The 25953-nt window shown below is 39.2% G+C and overlaps 1 protein-coding gene across 2 annotated transcripts in view; it reads right to left on the reverse strand.

Annotated features, from left to right (window-relative positions):
* The window catches only part of Strn (striatin), a 94126-nt gene that overhangs the window by 8458 nt on the left and 59715 nt on the right, over window positions 1-25953 (reverse strand). Inside the window, exons 5-15 of one of the 2 annotated variants that reach the window (XM_052186390.1) lie at window positions 25758-25925; window positions 24315-24450; window positions 18922-19057; window positions 14225-14335; window positions 11969-12055; window positions 11370-11513; window positions 8487-8623; window positions 5763-5938; window positions 4072-4119; window positions 2795-2916; window positions 769-936 (exon numbers count right to left, since the gene is read on the reverse strand). In XM_052186390.1, the coding sequence (XP_052042350.1) occupies window positions 769-936; window positions 2795-2916; window positions 4072-4119; window positions 5763-5938; window positions 8487-8623; window positions 11370-11513; window positions 11969-12055; window positions 14225-14335; window positions 18922-19057; window positions 24315-24450; window positions 25758-25925 (1433 nt within the window). The remainder of the gene's footprint in view (window positions 1-768; window positions 937-2794; window positions 2917-4071; window positions 4120-5762; window positions 5939-8486; window positions 8624-11369; window positions 11514-11968; window positions 12056-14224; window positions 14336-18921; window positions 19058-24314; window positions 24451-25757; window positions 25926-25953) is intronic. The other variant, XM_052186391.1, reaches the window with a different exon arrangement.

The following is a 25953-nucleotide window of genomic DNA, read 5'->3' on the forward strand; positions in this document are numbered from 1 at the left end:
TAATACTAAAATATTTGTCTAGCATGCAAATCACCACACAAATGTAAAAAATGTATTCTCAAGGACTCAACCTGGAACTCATTCATACCAAAAACAGAGTGATAAAGTCAGTGTGGTAATATATGCCTTAAATCCAAGCACTTGGGAAGTTGAGGGCCAAGGATTATGAACCTGAGGTCAGTCTAGACTACAAAATAAATTCAAGGTAAACCAGGGATATGCAATAAGGCACTGCCACAAGATAGCCAACAATAGAATAAACAGAAAAATGAAGTAATCTGTTTCATTTGGTTCAACACCTTACTAAAGCAAGGTAGTATTTCAAAACAAAATCTGTAGCAGAAGATCCAGAACTAGACAATAGTAGACAGCAGCAACCAGTAGTGAACCAAATGAGGTGGCATGAAACCCAGCACTAAGACTAAAAGACCCATACTGGAACAATCTACCAAAAGGTCCAGTTCCAGAGCTCTGTCAGCTAAAGGACGCTGTTCACCAGATGCATCAGAACAAATCCTTTCAGTATTTTCACTGAAAATAAGTTATATCTCAGTTTTAAAAATTCAAACCCTATTTTCTCATCAAATGGTATGTTCTTAGGAAATATATATTCATTGAAATTTCAAATAAAAATACAGTTGCTCCTTAAAAATCAAACAAACAAACCTTAGAAATTTATACAATCAAGAGTTCACAGAATCATTTCTTTGTTTGCTTTTTTAGAGTAGGATGTTCAGATCTGGAGATTTTCATTTTGAAGGAGCGTACCTTGGTTATCATTAAACACACTCAGTGCTGGAGCAACCTCCGTTGTATTCCATAAGCGCAGAGTGCCGTCTGCTGAACAGGACAACAAGCGCTGGTGTGCCGCACTGTAGGCCAGCCCCCACACTGCGTCCGTGTGGCCCAGCAGAGGGCCTCTTAGAACTGAAGGATCTGTGTTAAAATCAAGAAAGCATAAAACCAGGAAGAAAAACTGTAAAGACATTTATGTTCAATGTAAAACATAAAACTGCATAATACAATCTTCCTACTTTTATCTTCTGAGATGTCATAATTGCAATTCTGAAAGTATACAAATACAGTTTGACAATTCTTTTTTTTATATTTTTATTTTCTATATTCTTTGTTTACATTCCAAAAGCTTTCCCCTTTCCCAGTTCCCCCCTCCCCATATGTCCCATAAGTCCTCTTCTCTCCCTCCATTCTCCTATCTTTCCCCCTCCCTTTTCTCTGTCCTGGTACTCCCCTACAATGCTGGATCAAGCCTTTCCAGGATTAGGGCCCTCTTCTTCCTTCTTCATGGGAATCCTTTGATATGCTAATTGTATCTTCAGTATTCAGAGTTTCAGGGCTAATTAATATCTACTTATCAGTGATTGCATTCCATGTATATTCTTTTGTGATTATGCTACCTCGCTTAGGATGATATTTTCCAGTTCCAACCATTTGCCTAAAAAATTCATGAATTCATTGTTTTTAATTGCTGAATAGTACTCCATTGTGTATATATACCACATTTTCTGTATCCATTCCTCCATTCAGGGATATCTGGGTTCTTTCCAGCTTCTGGCAATTATAAATAAGGCTGCTATGAACATAGTGGAGCATGTGTCCTTATTGCATGCCAGGGAATCCTCTGGGTATATGCCCAGGAGAGGTATAGCAGGGTCCTCCAGAAGTGTCATGTTCAGTTTGACAATTCTAAATTAGAATTAAGAAGCATAATTTTGCTTGTAAAGAAAGCTCTACTGTAATGCCTCTTAAATAAATGTAAGGAGGGAATTTTGTTTGCTGATTTTATGTTTACTTCTCTTTGGTAATAAAACTGGTAGTACAATTAAAATACTTTTAATGACAAAGATGACTTGTTAAAAATCTGTATTAAAACTAAAGCAGCCAGGCTGGAGAGATGGCTCAGCGGTTAAGAGTACTGCTCTTCCAGAGGTCCTGAGTTCAATTCCCAGCAACTACATGGTGGCTCACAACCATCAGTGGGATCCAATGCCCGTTTCTGGTGTGTCTGTAGAGAGTAATAGTATATTCAGATACATAAATTCAATAAATAAATCTTTAAAAAAAACTAAACCAGCCAATTTCTCAAGAGTTTTGCAAGAGAATTTATGGTTATATCTGGAGAGAAAATAGCATGGATTCATGGCATGGTAACACTGCTCTTAAAACCAAAGGGCCCATGCAAATCCATGCCTCCCCATGTCCACACAGGTATGTGTTGAGGGTGGAACAGCTAGAACTCAGCCTGGCCTAGAACTCATTAAATAAACTAGGCTAATCTATACTCATAGCACTTCTCCTGCCTCTCCCTGTCAAGTTCAGGGATTTCAGGCCTACACTTTCAAACCTAGCCAAAAGGTCATTCCTTAACCTTGGAGACCCTTTATAGTAAATATTTTTGAAGGCATGGACTTTAAAACTAATTAGCTTCTTCTATTTTCCTCTAACAACTGACCAAGAGAATAATGCCAGTATTCATTTACCTTCAGTGCTGCTTGTCGAAAACAATAATGAAATATGATTACATATGAGTTATAGTGTTTCAAGTACTAGGCAGATGTCTAACATGAAGAAAGCAAACATCAACAAAACCAGTCTTTCAGTCCAGTAAGACTGCAGAGATGAACTTACTTTTCGCATTCCACACCCGATTCCTGCATTTACAGGAGTCCTTCTGAATGAAATAAAGACATCCGTCTCTTTACTAATCTTTAAAATACATAATTTTACCCTTAACAGAGAAACATCGTTTTGGAACTCTGGAGAGCCAAGCACGTACCATAAGAATCATAGGGGTCGACATTGGGATTGGTGGTGCTCCAGCTCTGGATGAGTCCATCAGTACCGCCGCTGTAGCACTGCTCACCATTGCTACTCATTACCACACACAGCACTGGACCTCTGTGACACCAAACAAACCCATGCATGGTAATGCAACTGCTATCAAAAATGGTAATTCTACAATAGAGCTTACAAACACTTGGAATGTTTAATTATTCAAATGCCTTTCTACTCTACAGCTTGTAACAATGAATAAAAACACTATTGGAATACTATTCATTTTTCTTTCTTTGCTTCACCAGAAGTTAGTAAATTATGGCCTTGAGGCTAAAGTCACCTAGTAGGCCTAGTACAATCCTTAAGCTAAGAATGTTTTTTATTATGATCGCACACATAATAAACCTAAGAATGTCACAAAAATTAAGGCCCTTAATTCAATCCCTAGCAAAAACCAAACCAAACCAAACCAAACCAAACCAAACCAAAAGCCAAAAGAGAACCAAAGAAGTTCAACAGATAGCATATGGCCTGCTAAACTTGAGAAAATACTTTCCTACCCTTTACATAAAAAGATATCAATTTGTATGACACATCAAGTGAGGACATGCTCCTATATGCAAGGAGAAGCAAGAAAATATGTTTTTCTATTACTATAGAAAAACTATTAAAAACCTAAGTGGCATGTGTGTGGGCATGTGCTCCTAAGGAGGTTACGTAGGCCTCGTGCCCACTGAGCAAGCCTTCTCCTTTCAACTACATCCCCAGACCCTGAACAATTGTTATGTAGGCTATGTTAAGGGAAGAAAAAAAAATATGAGAACTCCTTTTAAAAACTACCTTGCTTTGTAGTTGTGTCCGTGTTTATGCTATCTGTGCATGGCTGCCCAGATGCCTAAGATTGCTGTCAGATCACCAGGAACTGCTGTGAACCCCCTCACACTAGGTGCTGGGAACCAGACTCCAGTGTTCTGAGAACCAGCAAGCACCCCTAACTGCTGAAGCATCTTTTCAGTCCCAATGAGAGCATTTCTGACAGACCTAAACGCCTTGATTTCAGTTTATAATGTGCATAAACCATGATCCATCCCTACTGGTATTTATCTTATCTGCCAGGTTCTTTGACATTTATGAAAAAGTCCAACACTAACAAAAAAAATATTAAATTACATAAGTGAAAGAATGTATGATATTTCAATTAAAACCGTGTCATAAAGACGTTGACTTAAGATAAAAAACAAACCAAAATCAAACCAAACCAAACCATCACATACTTACTTGTGAGCCCTGAATGTATAGATAGGCTCCACATCTAGAGAAGTACTCCTAAATCGGAGAAAGAAGACAAGTCTAAGTCTCCACATTTCAGTAGTGAATGGCATGACAACTATGTCATAACACCATGGTCAGAAACAGACTCTATGGTAGAAAGATCCTCAGCCTCAGAATACAGAGGCTCGCCTAATGCCAATTACACCTTAGTGGCATCAACAAATTACTACCTTAGTAAGACACCTTGAACACAGCCTTCTTATTACATTGTTACAATTCATCCAGCAGTGGGATAGTGTCACTCCCAAGAAAGAACATGGGCTGTAAGGTAATTTCAGAATGTGATTTCCAGTTATATCATTAATTAACTAACTCAGGAAGGATTTTATTATTTCAGAACTTCAGATTATCCTATATTTAAAGTAAAGCAGAAAGTCGAGATAGTATCAACTATTCAACATTGAAAAATGAGAATCGAAATATAAAAATTAGTCAAGGCCAGAACTACACACATGTCAAATGGTACTTTTACCTTCCCTGTGTTTTCATGAAGGTTAATACATACATCTATATTTGATTCTGTAGCCACTGCCCAAGTCAATGATCCAAAGTACACTCATTACTAAGAACTGGACTCATCACAGACTCTGGTTAAAGGCAAGAACTCACTATTTCCTACACCAAGTTAGAGAGATTTGTAGGTATACTTATCTCTCCTCATGTCACACAGAAGCTTCAAAGTAACCAGGTTACTGTTATTTGCATGTGCAGATATTTTGCTAATTTGTTTTGTTCTTTACCTATGAGACACTCACATTTAGCTTCATGTGACTGGGCTGCAGCCAGAACTAGCATGCTGTGAGTGAGAGGCAGAGAGGCGCAGACACAGCACATAGAGGGAATGAGCCCTCCCTCTGCTGACTCAGGCTACACCAGTATGGTCCGGTATGACTCACAGCACCAATGCTATGGGGGTCTTTTAAAGTGGGAAGCGGATTTCTTCTACATGTAGTATAACTTCTGTGATGTCCTGTGCCACAGTGCACTGCACTCTTGTGCCTATCACAGCAAAAGGATCCCTGCTGGTGGACGCTGGCTGGCTCTAGGTGAAGGATGGACTGATGGAGGGTGAGCTCCAGAAGGCCCTAGTCAAGTAGATATGGTCTAACTGGGGGTTAATGAAACACTTCAAAGGAAATTGTGCCTGTTGTCACCAGATAGCACCAAGCCGAGAAGGACCACCTAAACACTCACAGCAGTGTCCTTCGGGTCAGACAAACTGTTTAGTGTGGAAAACTCGTCAGCCCGTCTTCCTTTTGTAAATCCAAACCGAAAATGATAGGCCAGGCTGAAGTCCAAGGTTTGATAATTCTGTGTTCCTACTTATGCCTCTTTACATTAACTTCATTATAGACAAGAGGCCCCACAAGTAAGAAGGCCACATAAAGGGCTTCTGCATAAGGACTGTGTCAGCAGTTACAAATACAAGGGCACCACCAAGTAAAAACTCTTCCTAAATGTCAGTCAGACCTAACATTAGACTGTCTGAAGCATTTACCTATAAATGGTAAAGAATAAAGAACGAGAAGAGATATTTGTGAAATATAACAATTATTTTTAAAATAAATCTTTTCCTGTTGATAAGTAATCTAAGATCTTAAAAGAAAAGCGTGAGTAGATGAGTAGAGCACTCTCACTTTTTGGCTGGGGCTGTTTTCTGCAGATTCCACAGTTTCAGCGTATGGTCCTCTGATGCTGTTATTAACACAGGCTCAATGGGGTGGAAGGCAAGGGCTCGGATGCCATCAAAGTGACTCCTTAATGTGAACTTAGGGTTCCATGTCTTCCTCAAGGCATCTTTGTTATTCGCTATCTATTAAAAAAACAAAAAGTCAGGCTGAGATCACTGATTTGCTATTAAAATATTACAGGGTGCCAGGCAGTGATGGCGCACGCCTTTAACCCCAGCACTTTCGAGGCAGAGGCAGGTGGATTTCTGAGCTCGAGGATAGCCTGGTCTACAGAGTGAGTTCCAGGACAGCCAGGGCTACATGGAGAAACCATGTCTTGAACCCCCTCCCCCCCCCCCCCAAAAAAAAAACCCAAAATTACATGGTACAGTTCTCAAAATAATAAACTTTTAAAGTAGCAAAATTAGCAACATATGGCAGCAGTTTTCACAGAAGCAATATGAAACAAAGGACAGTTAACATAATTCAATCTAAATAAAAACAAAAACAAAAAACATGTTAGTAAATAGAATTTCCAAATAGTTCTCTACTACTGCTAGTTTGGATCCTGAATGTCCTCTAAGGCCCAGGTGTTAAAGGCTTGGTCAGCTGCCCATGGCCTACCCAGAGGGAAGAGGCTTTAGCTGACGGAGACTAGACTAGACGGTAGGAGATAGCACACCAAGCCACCTTCTTTCTCTGCTCCCCTAACACCATAAAGCAAGTAGCTTCTTCTGACACAGCCTTACCACAGTTTCAACCAAACATGAAACTCAAGTAACCAAACTGAAACTCAAGTAAACCTTCCTTTCCTAACATGTACTTATTTCAAATTATTAGGTCACAGTGACAGACTGAATAATTAGTAGAACTCAATTCAAACTGTAAGACAGAAAGTGTAACTGGGGTAGGGAAAACTGCATTTTTTCTCTTTACACCTGTGTCCTGGCTATTGTGTCAACTGCTGGAGTCATTTTGGAAGAGGGAGCCTCAGTAGAGGAAATGTCCCCAGCAGCTTGGCCTGTGGACCAGTGTGAGGCGTTTTCTTGATGGATGACTGACACGTGAGAGTCCAGCTCACCGTGGGCAATGCAATTCTAGGCTGGTGGTGCTGTGTGCTCTAAGAAGGCAGGTGAGCCAGCCAGTGTTCTTCCACGGCCTCCGCTCTCACTCCTGTATTGACTTCCACTGACCATGGACTGTGATGTGCAACTGTAAGTGGAATAAACTCTTTTCTACCCCAGTTGCTTTTGGTTGTAGTATTTCATCTCAGCAATGCAGCCCCAACCTAAGACAGTTTATTAATTTAAACTATGATCCAAGTTTGTGAACTTAATACTTTCTTTACCAAGATGGAAACAAGATTTATAAAGCAGACATAGAAAATGTTAGAATGGCTGAGCGTGGCGTCACACACCTGCATCTCCAGCCCCCGGAGCTGAGGAGGAAGACTGAGAGCCCAGGGCTATCACTGAGCTGCACCTGCTGCACTTCCTCTGTCCACGCATGCTCAGTGTGGACACAAGGTACCATGTGAAGACAGTATGTAGGGCACTGTTGTGGTAAAACACTAAAGAGCCCAAGTTAAGTCTTCACGTGAGAACGCAGGCAATGGCGACTGCAGCTATGTAAGACCTGCAGTCAGGACCGCACGCCGTCTCTGGGTGCAGGGGGATTAGAAGTTGGTGCTTTTAAATCATATTTTCTTTTATTGAAAAGTTTTTTCCATAATATGTTCTGACTACAGTTTCCCTTTATCAATTCCTCCAGGGCCTCCCCACTTTCTCCTCCTATCTGAACCCCAATATTTTCCTCCTCTTTCTCTTTCTCATGAGAAAATGGACATCTAAAGAATAACATAAACCAAAAACGAGTGAAATAGGACAAAAAAACAAAAAACAAAAAACGGAAAAAGAACCGAAGAAAAGTACAAGAAACACGTAGGGACATGAGACATATATGATCACACACAGAAATCCCACAAAACTGGAAACCATAATATACCCAAAGAATGAGGTTAAAAAAAAAAATCTGACAAAGAAACATGAGACAAAGAACCACTAAAAACGTCAGAGTTCATTTTGTACTTTTAAAAATATTACACTAGATTACTGGCATGTTTAATAAAACAAAGAACTACCTTTGGAAATAGCATAAATACACAATACCAATTTTTCCTGAGAAGGAAAAAGTGTGTTTGTGTTAGAAAGAAAGCCACGTTCCATTAGCCACTGGGTCAAGTCTTCGTGATTTAGGCGGGAAGACAGAAGAGCGCAGTGGGCCGTGCTGCCTCAGCCATTATGAACTGGGTAATTTGGAGGCCCCTGTTCTGAGGGAGAGAAGACAAGAAGCCAGCATGCAGCAATGAGGAGAGGCCGGGCAGTGCAGGGAGCACACACTGGACATCGGCTTCTCACGACTCATCACAGGTGCCTAAGCAACACCACAGCTCACACTTCCTTCTCCTACCTAAAACTAATGCACACTCTAGAGTGACCACAGATAAAGGCAGTCTCTAACTTTAATTGCCACGTTATTTAGAAACTGTTGGCTTATTTTTATATCCATCTTTGTAAAGTTTGAAAATAAAACTAAACCAAGATCCATACTTGTGAAAAATTTTACCTCTGCCATCTTCTATACTAAATTTTCAAACAGATTAATGGTGTAAAAAACAAAGTTGCTACTTACATCATAAGCTAGTGAGTCTGCTTCATTGGCCACTGTCAGGCCTGCTAATTCTCCAAGCCCCAGCTCACTTTCAAGGGCTTCATCTGCTCCCATGATAAACGACTTTCCAGAAGACGGAGGAAACGTCAGTGCTTCCACTGAGAGGAAGACAAAGTCGAGGTTACACACATGAACAATTCACAACTAGTCTTACTTGCCGGTATTACACTTCTGCTAAGTGAACGTGTATATTTTTACTTGATCTATTTTTGGGTTTGTTTGTCTGTTGTTTGTTTCTTTGAACCTAGGCTGGCCTAGAATAAAGGCAATTCTCTTGCCTCGGCCTCCTAAGTGCTGGAATTATAGGCCTGATAGATTACACCTCTATTACTGTTAAGAAATTTTGTAAGCAGTGAAATTCCTGAGCAAAAAAAAAAAAATTCTTAAAGACTGCTTTTTCATATATTACCCTGCTAACAACATCATCTAATTAGAAAAGTAAAAGAGAAACAGATCTAGTATAATCTACTGTTCTTTCCTTTATCATTATACAGAAAATAATAAGTCTAAAAATAAGTTTTCTTTCTATTTGATATTTCATGATAATCACTCAAATAATGTCTACCAATTACTAAGTATGTCAACAAGTAGTTCTTGCTGTATGTTCAACGTTGTTGATCTCATGCAAAATAAAACCAATCAGTTCTAAAACCTGGAAGGCTGCAGTGGTTCAAGGGCCACAGAGGACACCACATGAAGCGTGGAGAGTACTGCTGCTTTAGTGATGCTCTGCTGCTTGATCTGAGGGTGACGCATCAACATTCAGTGGCTACCTCTGATTTGTGATGATTCAATGACCTGTCCCCATGTTTTATTTCCTTTAAAGATGTTTTAAAGTCTATTTGAAAACTCTAATAGCTGTCAGCTGTGTTTCAAGAAGGAGCTTCACTGTGTAATCAACTTGAATATTCTTACTTGGTACCTCTGAATACAGCAGTTCCACCTTTCACCAAGTACCCCTGAAACACTAAATTAAGATCTTATGAAAGAAAACTACTCCAATAAGGCAGCAGGGCTCGCCTTTCCAGAGGAAGATACTCCAATGATTAGAAACACTTAAGCCAAATTTAACAGTTCGAAGGCTTTGCTGAAGAGACATTATCTTCACAGCAGCAGTAGCAAGTTAACTGAGTTGGGTGCACAGTAGACCTGGAAGCTCTGTGCAGGGCTGCAGTTACGTTAACTAATGGGTACTCGTTGAGCACATTAAATAATGGGTATTTGCTTTAAAAACAACAGTGGGATCTGGGTATGCACAACTTTAACCCAGGGAGATGAACCTTGAGGCCAACCTGGTGGACATAATGAACTCAGGCCATCCATGGATAAACAGTGACAAAAACTCAAAATCTGTCAGAAAAAAGAAAATCACTATCAGGATAAAAGAATACAAATTAAGCCACTGTCAAGCCACACATACAGGAGAGAAGCCCCATAAAAAAAAGCTTTCCCTAGGGCACTGCGTATCCTTTGACGGGGTCAGACAACCCTAGCTGTCTACAGCATGACAACTGTCCAAATGGACTTTTCAGGCCAAAATGTCAAATAACAACTCATGTGCACCTAGGAGACTAGGGAATCAGCAGGTGTCTTTTGCTTGTTCTATTTTTCATTTCTAATATTTTTATATGTGAAGTAAAAATGGCCTTGTCCTGAAAACAGTAAGACTTAAGACTTCTGGAACTGAGCACAGCATGGGTTAGTAGTAGCCAATGCTCCAGGAAGGTCTAGGCAGCAGTCAGAAGAGAAAGCAACAGGGATCTCACATCTCTATGTGGGTGGGCATCTTGTTCTCTGAGTCCTCAGAAGTGAAGAAATAGGTTACAGTACCTTGGGTAACTACACATTGCTGATAATTAGCTTTTAGAAAACAGGGACTCCAATACTACACTGAGACTATGGAAGCTTTTCCTGAGTGCTGGGTGAAGAATCTTTAGTAACGGGTAATTAAATGTAAAGTCCTTCCTTCCTTTCCTTTCCTCCACACCTCCACCTCTCTCCGAGTGTCCAGTTTCTTCTCCACTCAGTCCTTTACCTCAGTGCTGGGGATGAACTGAGTTCTGCTTGAGACAAATATCATATCACCAAGTGACATACATTTTCAACCCTAAACTTTTTGCATTTGTATACCACAAAACTGCACTAGAAACAATCAAAATATTTTAAAGGACGAATTTTATTTCTAATCTAAAATAAAGTATAATATGTAGCATTAAGGCTGAGCTTGAAAATCATCAATATGATTTTATACTAAACATAAAACAAAACAGAACTATTCTATGTGATGGCTGTAACTACGTTTTTAAAAAGTATATGCCAACAGATAAGGACATTTGAAAGAGACCAAGAAAACATGGGAAACAGAAAGTATGACAATAGGTGGCTTTCTCCATTTTGTTATTGTTACTTTGAGACAGGGTCTCACTATGCAGCCCTTGGCTGGTCTGGAACTTGCTATGTAGAGCAGGCTAGCCTCAAACTCATAGAGAACTGAGTTTCCTCCGCCTCAGAGCTCTGGGGATTAAAGCATGTGTCATCATGTCCAGTGTTGCTGCATTTTTAAAAATGTATTTATGCTGACTTTCAAAGTGAACACTTAGTACCAACTTTCTGACTCAATTTTCTCAATGCTGGCATGGAGTAGGCCTGTTAACACTGAGTTGCCAGTGGAGCTAGGGAATATTCAATACCTGAAACTAAGAGTTAGTTCCTAAATTCATGTCCTTCATTCCAAATCACAGACCGATGCTAAAGTCAGAACCCCTACCGCCTTAGGAGAATGGATGTGTGCAGATGGTGTGTTCCCTGAGGCAGCTCAGGTAAGCCCTAGGTCCGAGTGCTCACCTTCATCTGCCCTACTGATCTCCTGCTCGGGAAGTCGGGAGCTGCTGGGTCTGGAAGGCGAACCAACAGATGGCTGCAAGGAGGGAAGTTCATCAACGTCTCTCAAATTAGCAAGCATATCTTGTAGCTTTGACCTATTGGGCCCTAGCCAAAAAAGGGGGGAGGGCAGAGGAGGAAAGAGAGAACAGAATCACTCATTTCATAAAAACTGCACAATAAACCTTTTCACACCTACCAACATTCACCTTTAAATTATCCTACTAGATTGATCAATAAGGAGTATTTTTGAAGTTTTCAAATTGTAAGAGTTTATTATTGCTGGAAAAGAATTACATTTAAATATATATTTTGTAAATTAAGTTAATGGAATCACTACATGAGAAAGAATGTCATGTCCAATATATATCATTAAAAAGCATACTTATCTACAATGAAGCCAATGACTAGAGTTCTAAATGAAGACAATCACAGATCATGAACCAAAGGTGAACTCAGTTGAACAGTAACACCCCTGCTTGTTTAAATTAAGTTATATTCATTGCCTACGTCCTGAAGCTACGGAACCCAGAGGGAAGTCTCATGCCCTGGTGACTACTTACCTGGGCTTTGATTCTTCATTCTCCCACATCCCTGTTTTGACTGTTTTATATAGGATAGAGGCTGAAACAGATCTTCGGTAGTTTTTCCTGTTACAAGTTTAATTAAGAATGGGAAAATCTTACCCATAGTCCGTTATGGTATTTCCTATACCAGCAAAGAATACAACTATTTCTAAGCAATTTTAACTAATACCTAGAAAAATTTAAGATAGTATGACTAGAATACACAATTTGACTGGATATATTTACACTAGACCAATTAAAAACATCAAAAAGTTTACAATGGGTAACAGCTCAATTAAAAAGTGTGCTTTGGTTGCTTATAAGCTAGTGTTTTGTGCACCAATTCAAAGCTTTAATTCATTTTTCCCCCATCGCAGATCTACACTTGTCCTCACACTACTGCTTTCCACAGGAACAAGTGAGCATGATAGCCAAGCTGTGCTGACCTCAGACTACACTCCTATCCTCATTGCAAGGTGCTCACGATCTACCCAGAGACAGATGTTGATTCACTTTAAAAGCCCATGTGCTATATGTTTAAATATGCATCTCAATGCTCAGGGCAGGGACTCCAATTGCTTCTATTGATAGCAATAGTGTTCCAGTCAAATGGTGCAGTTTTAGATCGTAAGGGCTGAATTCCAACTACAATGTACGAGTAGATGAGCCACAGAAGTCTTGGCTACCTTTTCAATGAAAAGAGCTTTACATTCCAAGATATTCATTATAATGTAATAACCCAAAGAAATATAAATTCTAATGTACAATACACACATTTCCCTCAACACTTTAGTTTAACTGGCTCAGACTTTGTTCTAAAAAGCCATAGCAACTCATGTCTCAATAGATTTCTTAAGTTTAACTTATGTGAATAAAAGACTGAAACAGCCTTGTTTTTAATGTTACCTTTCTCACTCTGATTTGATCTACTCTGAGGTAACAGTAAACGATCTCATCTCTCAGAGATTCTTAAGCCTGTGCTATCATCACTATTGGAGATGGACTTTATGGAGCTCAAAATTTATAAATTCTATGATTTTAATATTAAAATGTCTTAAAAATAACTACTAGATTATAACACAAGTTCTGCAGGAATGACTGCACTTGATGTTTTACCATAATTAAAAAGCAAGGAGGGAATATAGCATATCCTTCCAGTCTTCAGCTATTTGTAAGTAGTAGTTTCACATCTCAAAGGACAAAATTCCCATATCATTGCCATAAGGAAAACTCATTATTTACCAGGTCAGTGAGTAGAAGCACAGAAGGTGGTTTAATCTTATTCTCCCAAAAAGATGGCTTTTGTTTTCCTTGAGACAAGGTCTCGCATATCCTGGGACAGTCTTTAATTCCTCATATAGCTATCTATAACCCTGACCTTCTGGTCCTCCAGCCTTGCCCTCCAGAGTGCAGGATTACAGACAAGAGCCACAGCATTCCCGCTATGCAGCCCTGGGGGTGAGCCCAGGGCTTTTGCATGCATGCTAGGAAAAATACCACCTGAGCTACACACCCAGTCCCTAAGAAGATGTTTAATATTATTTTCATCAAGGTTTTGATAGGATTTGCATTTCCTTACATACATACTAGATCTACTGACAAACTTTTCATTTGCATAATGAGTTATATGATCCACAGGGCTAAAATTTCATTTTGGCTTCTGTTTCTGATGTGGCAAACATTTTACTGAAATGGGGGAAAAGGTAATTGGTAATACTGTTATAAATTAAACTGGCCAAATATTTACATTAGAAAATACTCTTTTAAATTATATGTTTGACTGTGTGCCCTGTATAGCATATACAGACGAGAGCAAATGAACTGCATGTTGTGAACACACAAGACTTTTCAGGGGTAGAAATTAACTTCTTTGTCTCAAGATCTGAAAGTATAAGCAATCACTTAGGTGGACTGCTAGCAAACTGAATTAAATAAGATTCATAAATTGCCACCAGAAATAAACATCCTTTTGAGTGAGCACATAGCTCTCCGAAAGCCAACTCATCACTGTTCAAATGTGCGGGCAACATTCTCCCAAATCTTTACATGTTTGTTAAAATTCCATATTCGTATGTGATTTTTAAGTTCATGGTCAAACAGCTGTCTCTTAATTTCAACCCCTGAGTGACGGTGAGAAGGAAAGAGGTCAGGAGCAGAGAGGAAAAGAGTAAGTAGTCTTAGGAAAGCGCTGAGAGCAGATGTGGGGTGAAGAGATGCAGAGGCTGCGTCTACAGACACAGCGTCCCCACTTACTCTTCACTCCCTTCTTCCCCTTCCTCTCCTTTTTGTACTGCTCCTTCAGTTTGGAGATCACTCCCTGGTCCACATTCCAGGCTTCAGGCGTGAGACACTGATCTTCCTTTTCTAAACAGAGTGAGACAAACAGTCTTTCTTCAGTAAAATATCAAACACTAAGGCAATGTCTGAAAGACACAATGATTTTCTACATATTGCTCACCAAAGCAAGCCATTCTTATACTCAAATATAGGACATACAAATTTAACATCTAACAAAGATCAATTCAATTTCCTAATTAACAAAGCATTTCCATTGAAAGGACAGAAAAAAATAAACCCAGATATTTCATTAACTCCAAGCACAATACATCATTGACAAATGTATTTTATACTGTATACACACACACACACACACACACACACACACACACACACAGTGATGGAAGATTATTATTATTAACAGATACAAAATCATCTTAAATGGTCTTTCTGAGTTTTAAGACAGGCCACTCCAGCCAGGCAGATCAGTAAGTGCCTTGTTTTGTTCCCATTACAGAAGTTTCCTTCTGCAGCAGATGGGAACAAAACAAAGACTACAGCCAGACAACTTACAGAGAGTGAGAGACCTTGGGATGCTCAGCTCTAAAAGTGATGCCTCCATCAAGTCCCTCCCCTTGGGGCTCAAAGAACCCACAAGAGGAGGCAGAATGAGTTTAATGCCAGAGGAGATGGAGGACACCAAGAAACAAAGTCGTCTAAGTCAACATGACCAGAGCTCGCATGAACTCAAGAGACCCAGGCAGCAAGCACAGGGTCTGTGTGGGTCTGCACCACGTCCTCCCAGTCTGTATTATACTATGGCTTCCAGTTTAGTGTTTGTATGAGATTTCAGAATGTGCACAAGAGTAGGCTTGTGATTATCTGCCTCCGCTTGGGTTCTTTTCCTTCTGTTTGTCTTGTCCAATTCAGATGTGTTTCTGTTTTACATTATTATATTTTATATTTTTTAAAAGATCTTTAAAAAAAAGATAATTATCAAAAAAAGAAAAAAAAAAGGAGGTGTATGCTCTGGGCACATGGTACTCATTTTATGAGCACTGCGAGGTCCCCACTGAGTGCAACAGAACAGGATTGCCACCTAAAGACCCAGGCTATGGAGAGTACTTAATCAATCTATTCGTTGAATTTACATTGGAATTACCTGAAAATAATCAGAACAGAAATCTATTTTCAAAGCAAGTTAAGTTTACTCCAACTTCAAAAAGTGTATGATATAACATCTATCAGTGGTAGGAAGAGTACATTCTTCCAGAAGGACTAAGTAATTTTAGAAAATATTAATTTTTACTAAATCTTTTTAAACTTTTTTAATCAGAGAGGGAGAGAGGGAGAGAGAGAGAGAGAGAGAGAGAGAGAGAGAGAGAGAGAGAGCATGCAGAGTCAGAGCACACATGTGGTCAGATGACAACTTGCTGGAGTAGGTTCTCTTCTCTTACTACGTAGGTTCCAAAAATCAGACTCACATTGTCAGGTTGGCGGCAAGCACCTTTACCTGCTAAGCCCTCCTGGTAGCCTGAAAGACTAGTAATTACAGTCTCAAGGCACTCGTACAGCAGCAGCAATGGTAGGTCACAGACAGTATCAATTCTCCTGCCCCAAGCTCAACAGGCTCTTGACCTAAGTACAACTGACCAGCCAACTGTCAGCCAATCTCTCACAAGAATTATGATCTAGTTCTCTGAACTTAAAGTTCTGTGTTTTGAATTTTGAATTTTAATTATAAATTTTTAAAAAGCTTATTTTTGAAACAAGGTCTTACTATATAGTCTTAGCTGTCTTAGAATTCACTATATATATATATATATATATAGTGGTCTGGCCTCAAACTCACAGAAATCCACCTGCTCTGACTCCCAAGTTCTAGGATTAAAGTTGTACACCATCATGCCTGGCAATTATAAAATGCTTTTAAAAGAAAAATAAATAAAAGAAGACCAGGGGCTGGAGTGATGGCTCAGAGGGGTTAAGAACACTTACTGCTCTTGCGGAGGACCTGAGTTTAACTGTAAGTGCCCCATGGGTACATCATAACAGTGCACAGCTCCAGTCCCTGGGGCCTGACACACTCCTCTCTCCTCCTCAGGCACCAGGTATGCACATGGTACACAGACACACATGCAGGCAAGACACTCATACTGGTAAAATAAAATAAAATAAATCTAAAGACAAAAATAGAGGTAAAATTCAAGGCCAAGCTCCTGGCAAACAGATCTCCTATCAACTGAGAGCTTCTATGTACTCACATTCATTAACAGATCTCGCACACAATCACCATCTATCTTGTGGCACACTGAACTCAAATGTACATATGCTGGTGTATATCAAGGGAGGCTGGGCTGCAGCTCTTTGGTTGGAGAGAACAAAGTTATACGAGGCAGGCAGATCTAGCTGTCTTTGCAGACAAGTCAGTAACTGCCTGTAGCAAGACTAGCAATGAAAGACATTCTTATGATCTCAGCGACATGGAATCTCTCAGCAAGAGAGATCACTATGGCATAGTGCAATACTAGCCCAACTTGAGAAATTGTTGTCTAAAATGTCTAAATAACTTGGGAAATAAGCTCAGTCAGAAAAAGGCAGAAGAGAGACCTATAGCACTTTCTACTTGGTTTTCAAATTTTGGTATCTTGAAAAAAAACAGAAAAAACAAAACACTCTTTAGAGATCTGTTGTGTCTCTTATTGTAGTTGTCTGAAATGTTCTAGATTTTGCTTTAAAAAAAAAAGGCGGGGACGGGCAACTGCAACAGCCCCAGACCATGTCCCTGAAGGTAAGGTCTTAAAGGTAACTACCCAGACCGTGTCCCTGAATGTAAGGCCTTAAAGGTAACTATATACGTGGAAAATGTGTGATTTAATGAAATAAAGGAAAAAATCTAACAAATTATTACCATATTAGGATATTAGTATTTACAGCTGGGCAGAGCCCTGCTGGCCAGTGTTAGAAACCACTCTTCCCTGAGTCCAGAGGCTGTAAAGACAGAGGGTTCCGATGCACTATGGTGCCCTTCTTTCACGGGAGGTCTCAATACAAATAAAAAGTAGTGACTAGTGACTTGTTTCACAGTCACAGTAAAAGTCACTGAGCATCCACAAATACTTCTATCATTATAGTAGGTTTGGAGTAGGTCAAGGGGTGGGAGTTTACCCTGAATAGAAAGAGTCAGTCAGATCACCTGCCTCTTGCAGACCAGTGCTACTGGGATACACAAAGTGTAAGATAAACATGTTTATTCTATGAAGTGATCATAAGATGTTCATTGTACAGAGTTTCGATGTAAAAAAGTTTTTAAAAACCCTATAAGGTTTGTATTTAAAAAGTATGAGGCAACTTGTTTGCTGAGCTCATCTAAAGAGCACTTCCAGTCACTGTAATGATCAGTTAAGTGTAAAGAAAGACAAACGTTAGTAGTGTAAATCAAGAAGGAAAAAGCACCTTGGTTTTTCCTTTTGTAACTTTAGAATTCTTTCATTTCTTTTCTTCAGAGAATAAATGTATCTCTAAGTAGGACTTAAATTAGTATTTCTAACGTCTGTAGCCAAAATGATTTTGCTGGATATAAGTAGCCCCATGTTGTAGAGCTCTTGAATCTATGTCAATCCTTCACATAGCTGCCTGAGCAAAAGCCAGAGAAAGTTTCATAATGTGGTACAGCTACATCACAACAGCAGTCAACAATTCTATAAAATAATATCTGTCATTTATAGCAATATTTGTATAAATTTATAAAATAACATTTGTGTCATTGATCTTTATGAACAAAATACTGAGTATTTCAAACATGAACGCATTGGCTCATCTTTTAAGAACACGAAGAGGAAGCTTTACAGCGGTGCCCTTAAAGGTAGCATTATAGTAACCAACAGCATTACGCTCTCTCAATAATTGAGCAAATGCTAGTCCCTTCTTTTCTGTTTCTTTTACATACATATGCACATACCCAACAGATCTCCTCTGAAGGATTTATCACAATTCTTTTCTTTTCTTTTGGTTTTTTTGGATTTGTTTTTTTCGAGACAGGGTTTCTCTGTGTAGCTCTGGCTGTCCTGGAACTCACTCTGTAGACCAGGCTGGCCTCGAACTCAGAAATCCGCCTGCCTCTGCCTCCTAGAGTGCTAGGATTAAAGGCGTGTGCCACCACCACCCAGCCACAACTCTTTAAGTTCAAAAATAATGTCACAGAAGTTCCCCTCAAATGTTGCTTACAATGCTTGTTAACAGTTGTAGCTGTCTATAGCTATTTAAAGCAAATTGCATGACCCGGGACTGTGCCTGCACACTATGTCAGATCCTAGGGAGCACAAGAACTACAACTGTCAAAAGAGCACAGTACTTAACCCAGGTCTTCCACTATACCTCATGCTCAAGCTTTCCCCAAATCTAAGTCAGCAGGTTCTGCTCGTCTAAGCAGGAACTACAACTGCCCGTGTTTAACTCAATTTTGTTTCATACTGCATTCCTACACATTAACGGAGGAGGCAAGAGCTACACTGCTTCCTTACAAGTGCTCAGCGACCCAGACGGAAGAGAGAGAGGATAAGCCTCACTGACGGACAGCACTCAGAACCGAGTGTTCCCAGACACGCCTCCTGGTGAACCATTACTTCCCATCCTCATCCAGACCTCTGACTGGACCCAACGTGCTCCCTTACCCCAGTCCGTTCCATCGCCTGCACTTCTAGACTCGTTGTCTCCTTCCTCTGATGTGACAAGAAAGTCAAACTCCTTCAGAGCTTCTTTTGTGTCTCGGTCTTCACTGGTATCAGGCAATGCTTTTTTCCTAACAATCTAATGGGGGAGGGGGGAGGGAAAATATCAAACTAAAATAAAAACCAATATTATGCATTTAATTTAAATAAAGAGACTGGATCCTTTGCAATTGAGTACTCGAAGAAACCGGTTTTTGGAATGTACACGCTGGCTGTACTACAGACCTACAACCCCTAACTCAGCAGTGTACACCTTAAAGCAGTAATTTAAACTTTGTTCAAAAGTATGGCAGATTACTTAAACTAAAGAAATCTATGTATAGATGGATACGATTTGTACTTAAATTATAGACAGGTTACACTCTTGTTATGAGAACAATTAAATCTTTCCTTAGATGCAGTGTGTACAGTCTGCAGACTTTGATCTAATTTAAGCAGAACACATTCTGTAACAGTGCAGTTTCCAGAGCAAAGCCATGAGACTTCCATGGAACTATGTTGCACCCTCACAGAGCCAGCCATGACAAATGCAGAAATGGGCTCCTATATCACTTCCATTTTCCTCAATCTCTCTAAGAGCTTCATTTTACTTCTCGTCTTACTATGAAGCCCTTGCTAGTCTTGACGCTGAGTTGTTCCTAACTCCAGAATGCTGGGATGAGAGACATGCACTATGTGTCCAGGTCAGTAGCTGGTATAGATTCACTTTCCCTCCCTAAAATATTGATATTGTAGAGGGAGATAACTCAGGCTTAATACAAGAATTGTTTTTGACCTACTTTTATATATTTAAAGATACCTCTGGAACCACAAATCCAGTAGTTTTAAAAGGTAAACTAGACAGTGAATGCTGAGCCAAACATGCCTATGCTCTGTCTGTCTTCATTATGCATATAAAAACTAAACAGGAAAAATTGTGTTATTTAATGACACTAAAATTCTGTTTACTGGGGCTGGAGAGATAGCTCAGTGGTTAAGAGCCCTGGCTACTTGCTCTTCCAGAGGCACTGAGTTCAATTCCCAGCAACTACATGGTGGCTCACAACCATCTGTAAAGGGATCTGATACCCTCTTCTGGTGTGGATGAAGACAGACACAGTGTACTCATATAAATGAAATAAATAAATCTTTAAAAAAAATCCTGTTTACCGAGAGTATTACCCTAAAACAAGAAACACTGTTATTCTTGCAGTACTTCTTAGATACCATCTAGCGAACCCTAAGACAACCACGGCAGGTTCTGAGCAGAGAGCTCATAGGATATCGTTTCATTTCTCTAATTACTCACAAGCCATTTCCTGATAACTTGTTCTAGTGACTAAGCGACAACACTCAGGTATAAAACAATGTCTCTGAGGATTGGCACCAGGGCCAGAAAGATGGCTCAGTGGTGAAGAGCTCGGGCTGTTCTTTCAGAGGACCTGAGTTCATTCCGTAGCCCCCACATCACAGCTCACAACTGTCTATACCTCCAGATGTGGGGGATCTAATGGTCTCTTCTGGCCTCTAGGTCAGACACTAGGCACACATGTGCACAAACAAGCAAAACATCCTCAGGCTACCCTATCCTCATAGTTCCATCCAGCTGATGTCAGAGGGGCCACTACTAGCCACCAAGATGGAAAGTCTTTGTCCTCACTGCCAGATAAAAGGGGTAGGGAAAAGCCAGAAACAGTACCTGTAATGTCAAATTAAATGTCTTGGAGAATTTTGGGCTTTAGTTATTACTAAACATGGTATTAAGTAACAAAAGCAACTCCGAGGGCAAACACATCTAGGTAGCCATAAAAAAATGAGACAGCCATTGGGTCCATACCACAGTCATACCTAGCAAGTGTCTACACTAGCAAGCATTTTGCAGAAACACATCAGAAACCCTGTGCAGTCTAATGCTTAGGCTTCAAAGTACAAAGACCTGTGGTCGCCAAGGAAAGATATGCTCAGTAAGCAGGGAGGGGTAAAATTGTAATAGTAATACTTCCCTTCCCCATACAGGAGACTTTCTACTTAAGAAATTAAGGAGAAAAGGTCAGCAAATGGAGATCATCACAGAAAACAAGTGGTCAGCCCTGAAACCATGCACACAACAAAAACAGATTCAATAAGTTGTGTTTATCTGTATTTGTTATATGTATACACACATACAAACATACATGCATGTAACAATAATAATTTGTAAAAGGAAGCCATCAACTGAAGAGTGCAAAGAGGACAGGAGAGGTTTTAAGGGTGGGCATCACAGAAGGGATGGAGGGAGGACAGAGAAGGGGAAAGGCACACAGTCTATTTCAACTAAAAACATTTAAAAGGAGCCGGGCGGCGGTGGTGCATGCCTGTAATCCCAGCACTCTGGGAGGCAGAGGCAGGAAGATTTCTGAGTTCAAGGCCAGCCTGGTCTACAGGGTGAGTTCCAGGACAGCCAGGGCTATACAGAGAATCCCTGTCTCGAAAGAAACCAAAACCAACCAACCAAACAAACAAAAACAAACAAAAAAAAAACCCCCAAAAAACAAATCAAAAAACAAACAAACAAAAAAACATTTAAAAGGAGTTTTAAAAGAAATATGAGAAATAGGCTAGGGAGTTTCAAGCAGGTTAGAAAAACACAATGAAAAATTACAAAAAAAAAAAAAATAAGATAGTTCAAAAGGGCTTAGGATTCTTTATGTTACTAAAACCACATCTAACAGTTCTTAATTCCATTTTTTTCCCTCCTAAGTTCTTGAATAAAGCAAATGCTTCTGCAGAACTTATCTTTTACACAGAATAGGATATATTTTATGCATTTATAATTTCAGATCCTCACTACTCCAAGGTAATGAGGACACTCTGATAGTGGCAATAGCAAGGGAAGAGGACCGACAGGAGATAGGAATGTTCCAGAGCACAGTGGATGGCAACCTCCTGATCTTGTGATACAGTTCCTCATGCTATGCTGACCCCAAACCATAAGAATATTTCATTGCTACTTCATAGCTGTAGTTTTGCTACAGTTAAAACTCGTAATGTAAATATTTGATATGAAGGTAGTGTGTGTGACCTCTGTGAAAGGTCATTCTACTCCCAAAGGGTCATGACCCACAGGTTGAGAACCACTGCTCTTGACAACACCACAAAGAACAAGTGAACTTTGAGGTCAGGAGAAAGAAAAGACAGGGTGTGGCTGTGGAGAAACCATGCATATAACAGACTAAATGTAACCAACAGTAGCCATATTCTCTCAGTTTAGACCTATTAACTATTTTATTAAAATAATAATAAACCTTTTTTTTTCTTCTGAGACAAAGTCTTTCTGAGAAGTCTTGGCTGTCCTAGAGCTCACTGTATAAACCAGGATGGCCTCAATCCCACCGATAGCCTCGTGTCTCCGTCTCCCAAGTGCTGGAATTAAAGATATACACCACCAACCCTAGCCTTAAGACGCTGTTTTTAAAAACCTATTTGCTCTATGAGCATTAACAGGACAAATTTCAACCATTTTCTCTGTGTAGATTGTAATACATCTTACAAGTCATGCTTACCATTCTATACACTTAAAATTGTAAAAAAAAAAAATCCCTTTGACATGCATCTATCAGACTACAGCTGTGTGTGGAAATTAGCATAATACGATATAAAAGCTAATGAAACTGTTAAGAAAAATACCCAGTCATTTAAATACATTTTTCTTCTCGGGCTGGGGTGTTTTATTTGCCTATTAAATACAGGACCTCGGTTCAATACCCAGCATATGGTAAAGATGAGGGAGAAGGTTTTCAGACCCCAGTATTTAAGTGTGGGTAATGGGTGACTCTGGTCCCAGGGATGTCCTGTGATCTGTGCTATCAGCTGGAAAACTGTCAATACTATCAATTTAATTACATAAAAAGAAATTAAGTGGTTAAAAACTGAGGAACCAAATGGTTAGATTGCTAAAATTTTCCAATCTGATCATTTAACTTGTTTTTAGTAATCAATTTATAGATTTTTAAAATATTTAAACTGATACAATTACCAACAAAGAACTTTATGAGAGTTATTTGCCACTGGGTTATGAATAAAGTATCCTGTTAGGAAAATGGTATCTCAAAGCAACAGCCACACAAAAGTCCATACAGAACTACACAACTCTGGATGGTTAAGACAAAGCGAAGGATCAGACATTTAGGTGGGCACACACTATTATAGCTTGTGTTGCTAAGAAAAATTTGGGTGACTACTATTAAAAACTTGATAGTTTTGATATTCCAAAGTATCTCTGATAGGGCTAAGATCCACAGTGTAAAGGACCAGTGCATATACAAACAATAATGTGGCAGAAAGAAGAGTCTTGGGACTAAGCCCAGAAAGTAGAAAGCATGAAAAACAGAAGCAATCCTAAGAAAGCACATTAATTATAGCTAAACATTATTTTTATATACAGTCTCCTATTTATCATAGTCTTCTGGGAATTAAATGAGGTACTTATTATAATCTTCATCTTACAAACTAATAAAATTATGCCAGACATGTTAAGAAAAGGAACTAAAGCCAGGCAACCCGGATCCCAGCAGCACTCAGGAAGCAGAGGCAGGCAGATCTCTGAAGTTCCAGGATAGACAGAGCTACATGGGGAGACTTTGTCTCAATCCCCATCCCTGAGGAAAAAAAAAAAGACCATGCTGCAGACGCACACCTTCACTGTGGTGTCTGCCACTGGATCCTTCTGCTTCACATTGTAACTTTCCTTCTTCCTATTCTTAAAGAAAAGACAAAAGGCACACACTTTGCTGAACAAAAGTAAAGCACGTCTTCATCTCTTCCTTCAAAGAGGAGAAAAAAAAAAGAGAAAAACAAAGGAAAGAGGAAAGGAGGGGAAAAGACCAGAGGAAGAAGAAACATTAACCTAGAGACACTTGCTGTTGTAGGAAATGCATGGGGAAGTCGGTACTCTTAAAGGCTGAATCACAGGACAGAGTGTGGGAGAGGTCTGAAACTGCAGAACACGTATGGCAGCCCTCCCGGGAGAGAGAAAACCGTCTCAGAGCTGCTGCCAGCCACCATCAGGCACCATCCTGTGTATGCCAGTTCTATGTCTGTCGTCACAGACAACGCCAGGACACGGTTAGAACACGCAGCATTCAGCACACTCTGCAGTTCCATGGAGAGCTGCCTTCTCTACTGAATTGACAGCATCTAAGCATACTGACGAGAGAATGCTATACTAAAAATAATACTGAGACTAAAATCAGTAATAAAAATTTTCTACTTGCCCAAAGTTTATGAAAGGAATGTAAGGATTCAAGATGTTAAGGACACAGTCTTCTAACACATGCATTATGACACGTAAAAACACTGAAATGAGTTCTCCAACTCACGGTGGAAGTATCAACGATACTCTTCTCTCTTCCATCAATGTCCTCATCCTCGTCTTCATCACTGAAATCTGCAGCTGCATTTTCAAGGAATTTGAAATTGTCCAGCACGGAGGCAGAATCTGTTAACTCGGATTTTCTGGTTTTAAAATATATACAATGATACTCAGGTAAACTTTTAAAACATCACCAATAAAAAAAAAAAAAAAAAAAAAAAAAAAAAAAAAAAGAACTGTTGCTGCTAGGTTCAGCCCCTTATGCTTGGATTACAACATGATAGTATATGACCTCTGAACTATCTATCCCATGACCTACGCTGCTTCCCATCCACTACAGTTCTCTGCAGTAACTGAAAAAGGACAACAGTGAGTGCTTAAGCCTCCATCTTAGACAGACAAATTCTGCAGACTGACCTTCATGCTGACCTTAACGAGCTCCTCTAAAAATATTATTTTAAGTAGCTCTGCCTCGTTTTGCTGTCGTGTCTTCTCTACAATCCTCCTTGGACCTCTCATGTGACCCTTCCCCACTATATAACAATGTAATGCCGTAACCTACATGGTGAAAATACAGCTATTCATAGCATGCACACTAAAGATAAATGTATTATATTACGTTTTTAAAAGGCCCAAGGGCATTTGTTTATAAAATTGTTTATTTTGAAACTATCTAATTCTGAAGTTTTATATTTCAAATAACTGGAACTATGTTTTCTTAAAGAAATTTACAGAGTTCAATTGAAACCATTCTTTTAGCCTAAACAGGAGTTTAAAAAAGTTAACATCAGACTTAGACATTCACAGATTCTTTGGTTTTTTTATTCAAAAAAAGGTTTATAACAATTTTTAAAATAAAGAATAATCTCTATATTGAAGTATGTTTATTGTTATGTTTACTTGAGTAAAATTATGTATGTCAATAGTATGTGGTCTGAAACAAGACTCCAGTAGTTCAAATAACTTCTGAATTGTCACACATAGTCCATTAATTCAATAGGTATGTGTGTATATATACACATATATTTAAAATAGATATTTTATAGCAAAGGAAAGATAAGGAACAACATTATGATATAAAAGATATGATTAAGGAAAGATTTACTTTTGATCTCTGGTTCATCAATAATATATCATTCTTAAAGATTTGTATTTAATTTCAGTAACATCTTTTATGAGATTCTAACAGGGGTTGACAATGCTTCAAGATATTAAAATCTATCTTAAATCTGTAAATTTAAAGCAAATAAAAATACCCTAAATAAAAATTATATTCTTTAATTAAAATAATCTTAAGACCTTCTAAGTAAAACTTTTTTAATTATAACATTTAATTAACTAAAATTAATCATTACCAAGTCATTATTTAAGAGCTTAATATCCTCTATACCAAAAATATTCAGTAAGAACTGAAGTTATAGCTAAAACAATTTCCAGACAAACTACTTACCCAATCATTGCTGTCTCTTTAACTTCAGCCTCTGTGCCATTTATCACCGAGTCCTGGTTTTTGTCATCCTCCCTGTCAGTGACATCACTTGAAAAGCCCAACAATGCCCTCACACGCTTGGACTTCACATCTAGAATAGTATCAGTGTAGCCGACCTCCTGGAGATACCTGCACAAAGAGGATCCTTACAATTCAG

Source organism: Apodemus sylvaticus, chromosome 6 (genome assembly GCF_947179515.1).
Source record: "Apodemus sylvaticus chromosome 6, mApoSyl1.1, whole genome shotgun sequence".
Classification (NCBI taxonomy): Eukaryota; Metazoa; Chordata; class Mammalia; order Rodentia; family Muridae; genus Apodemus; species Apodemus sylvaticus.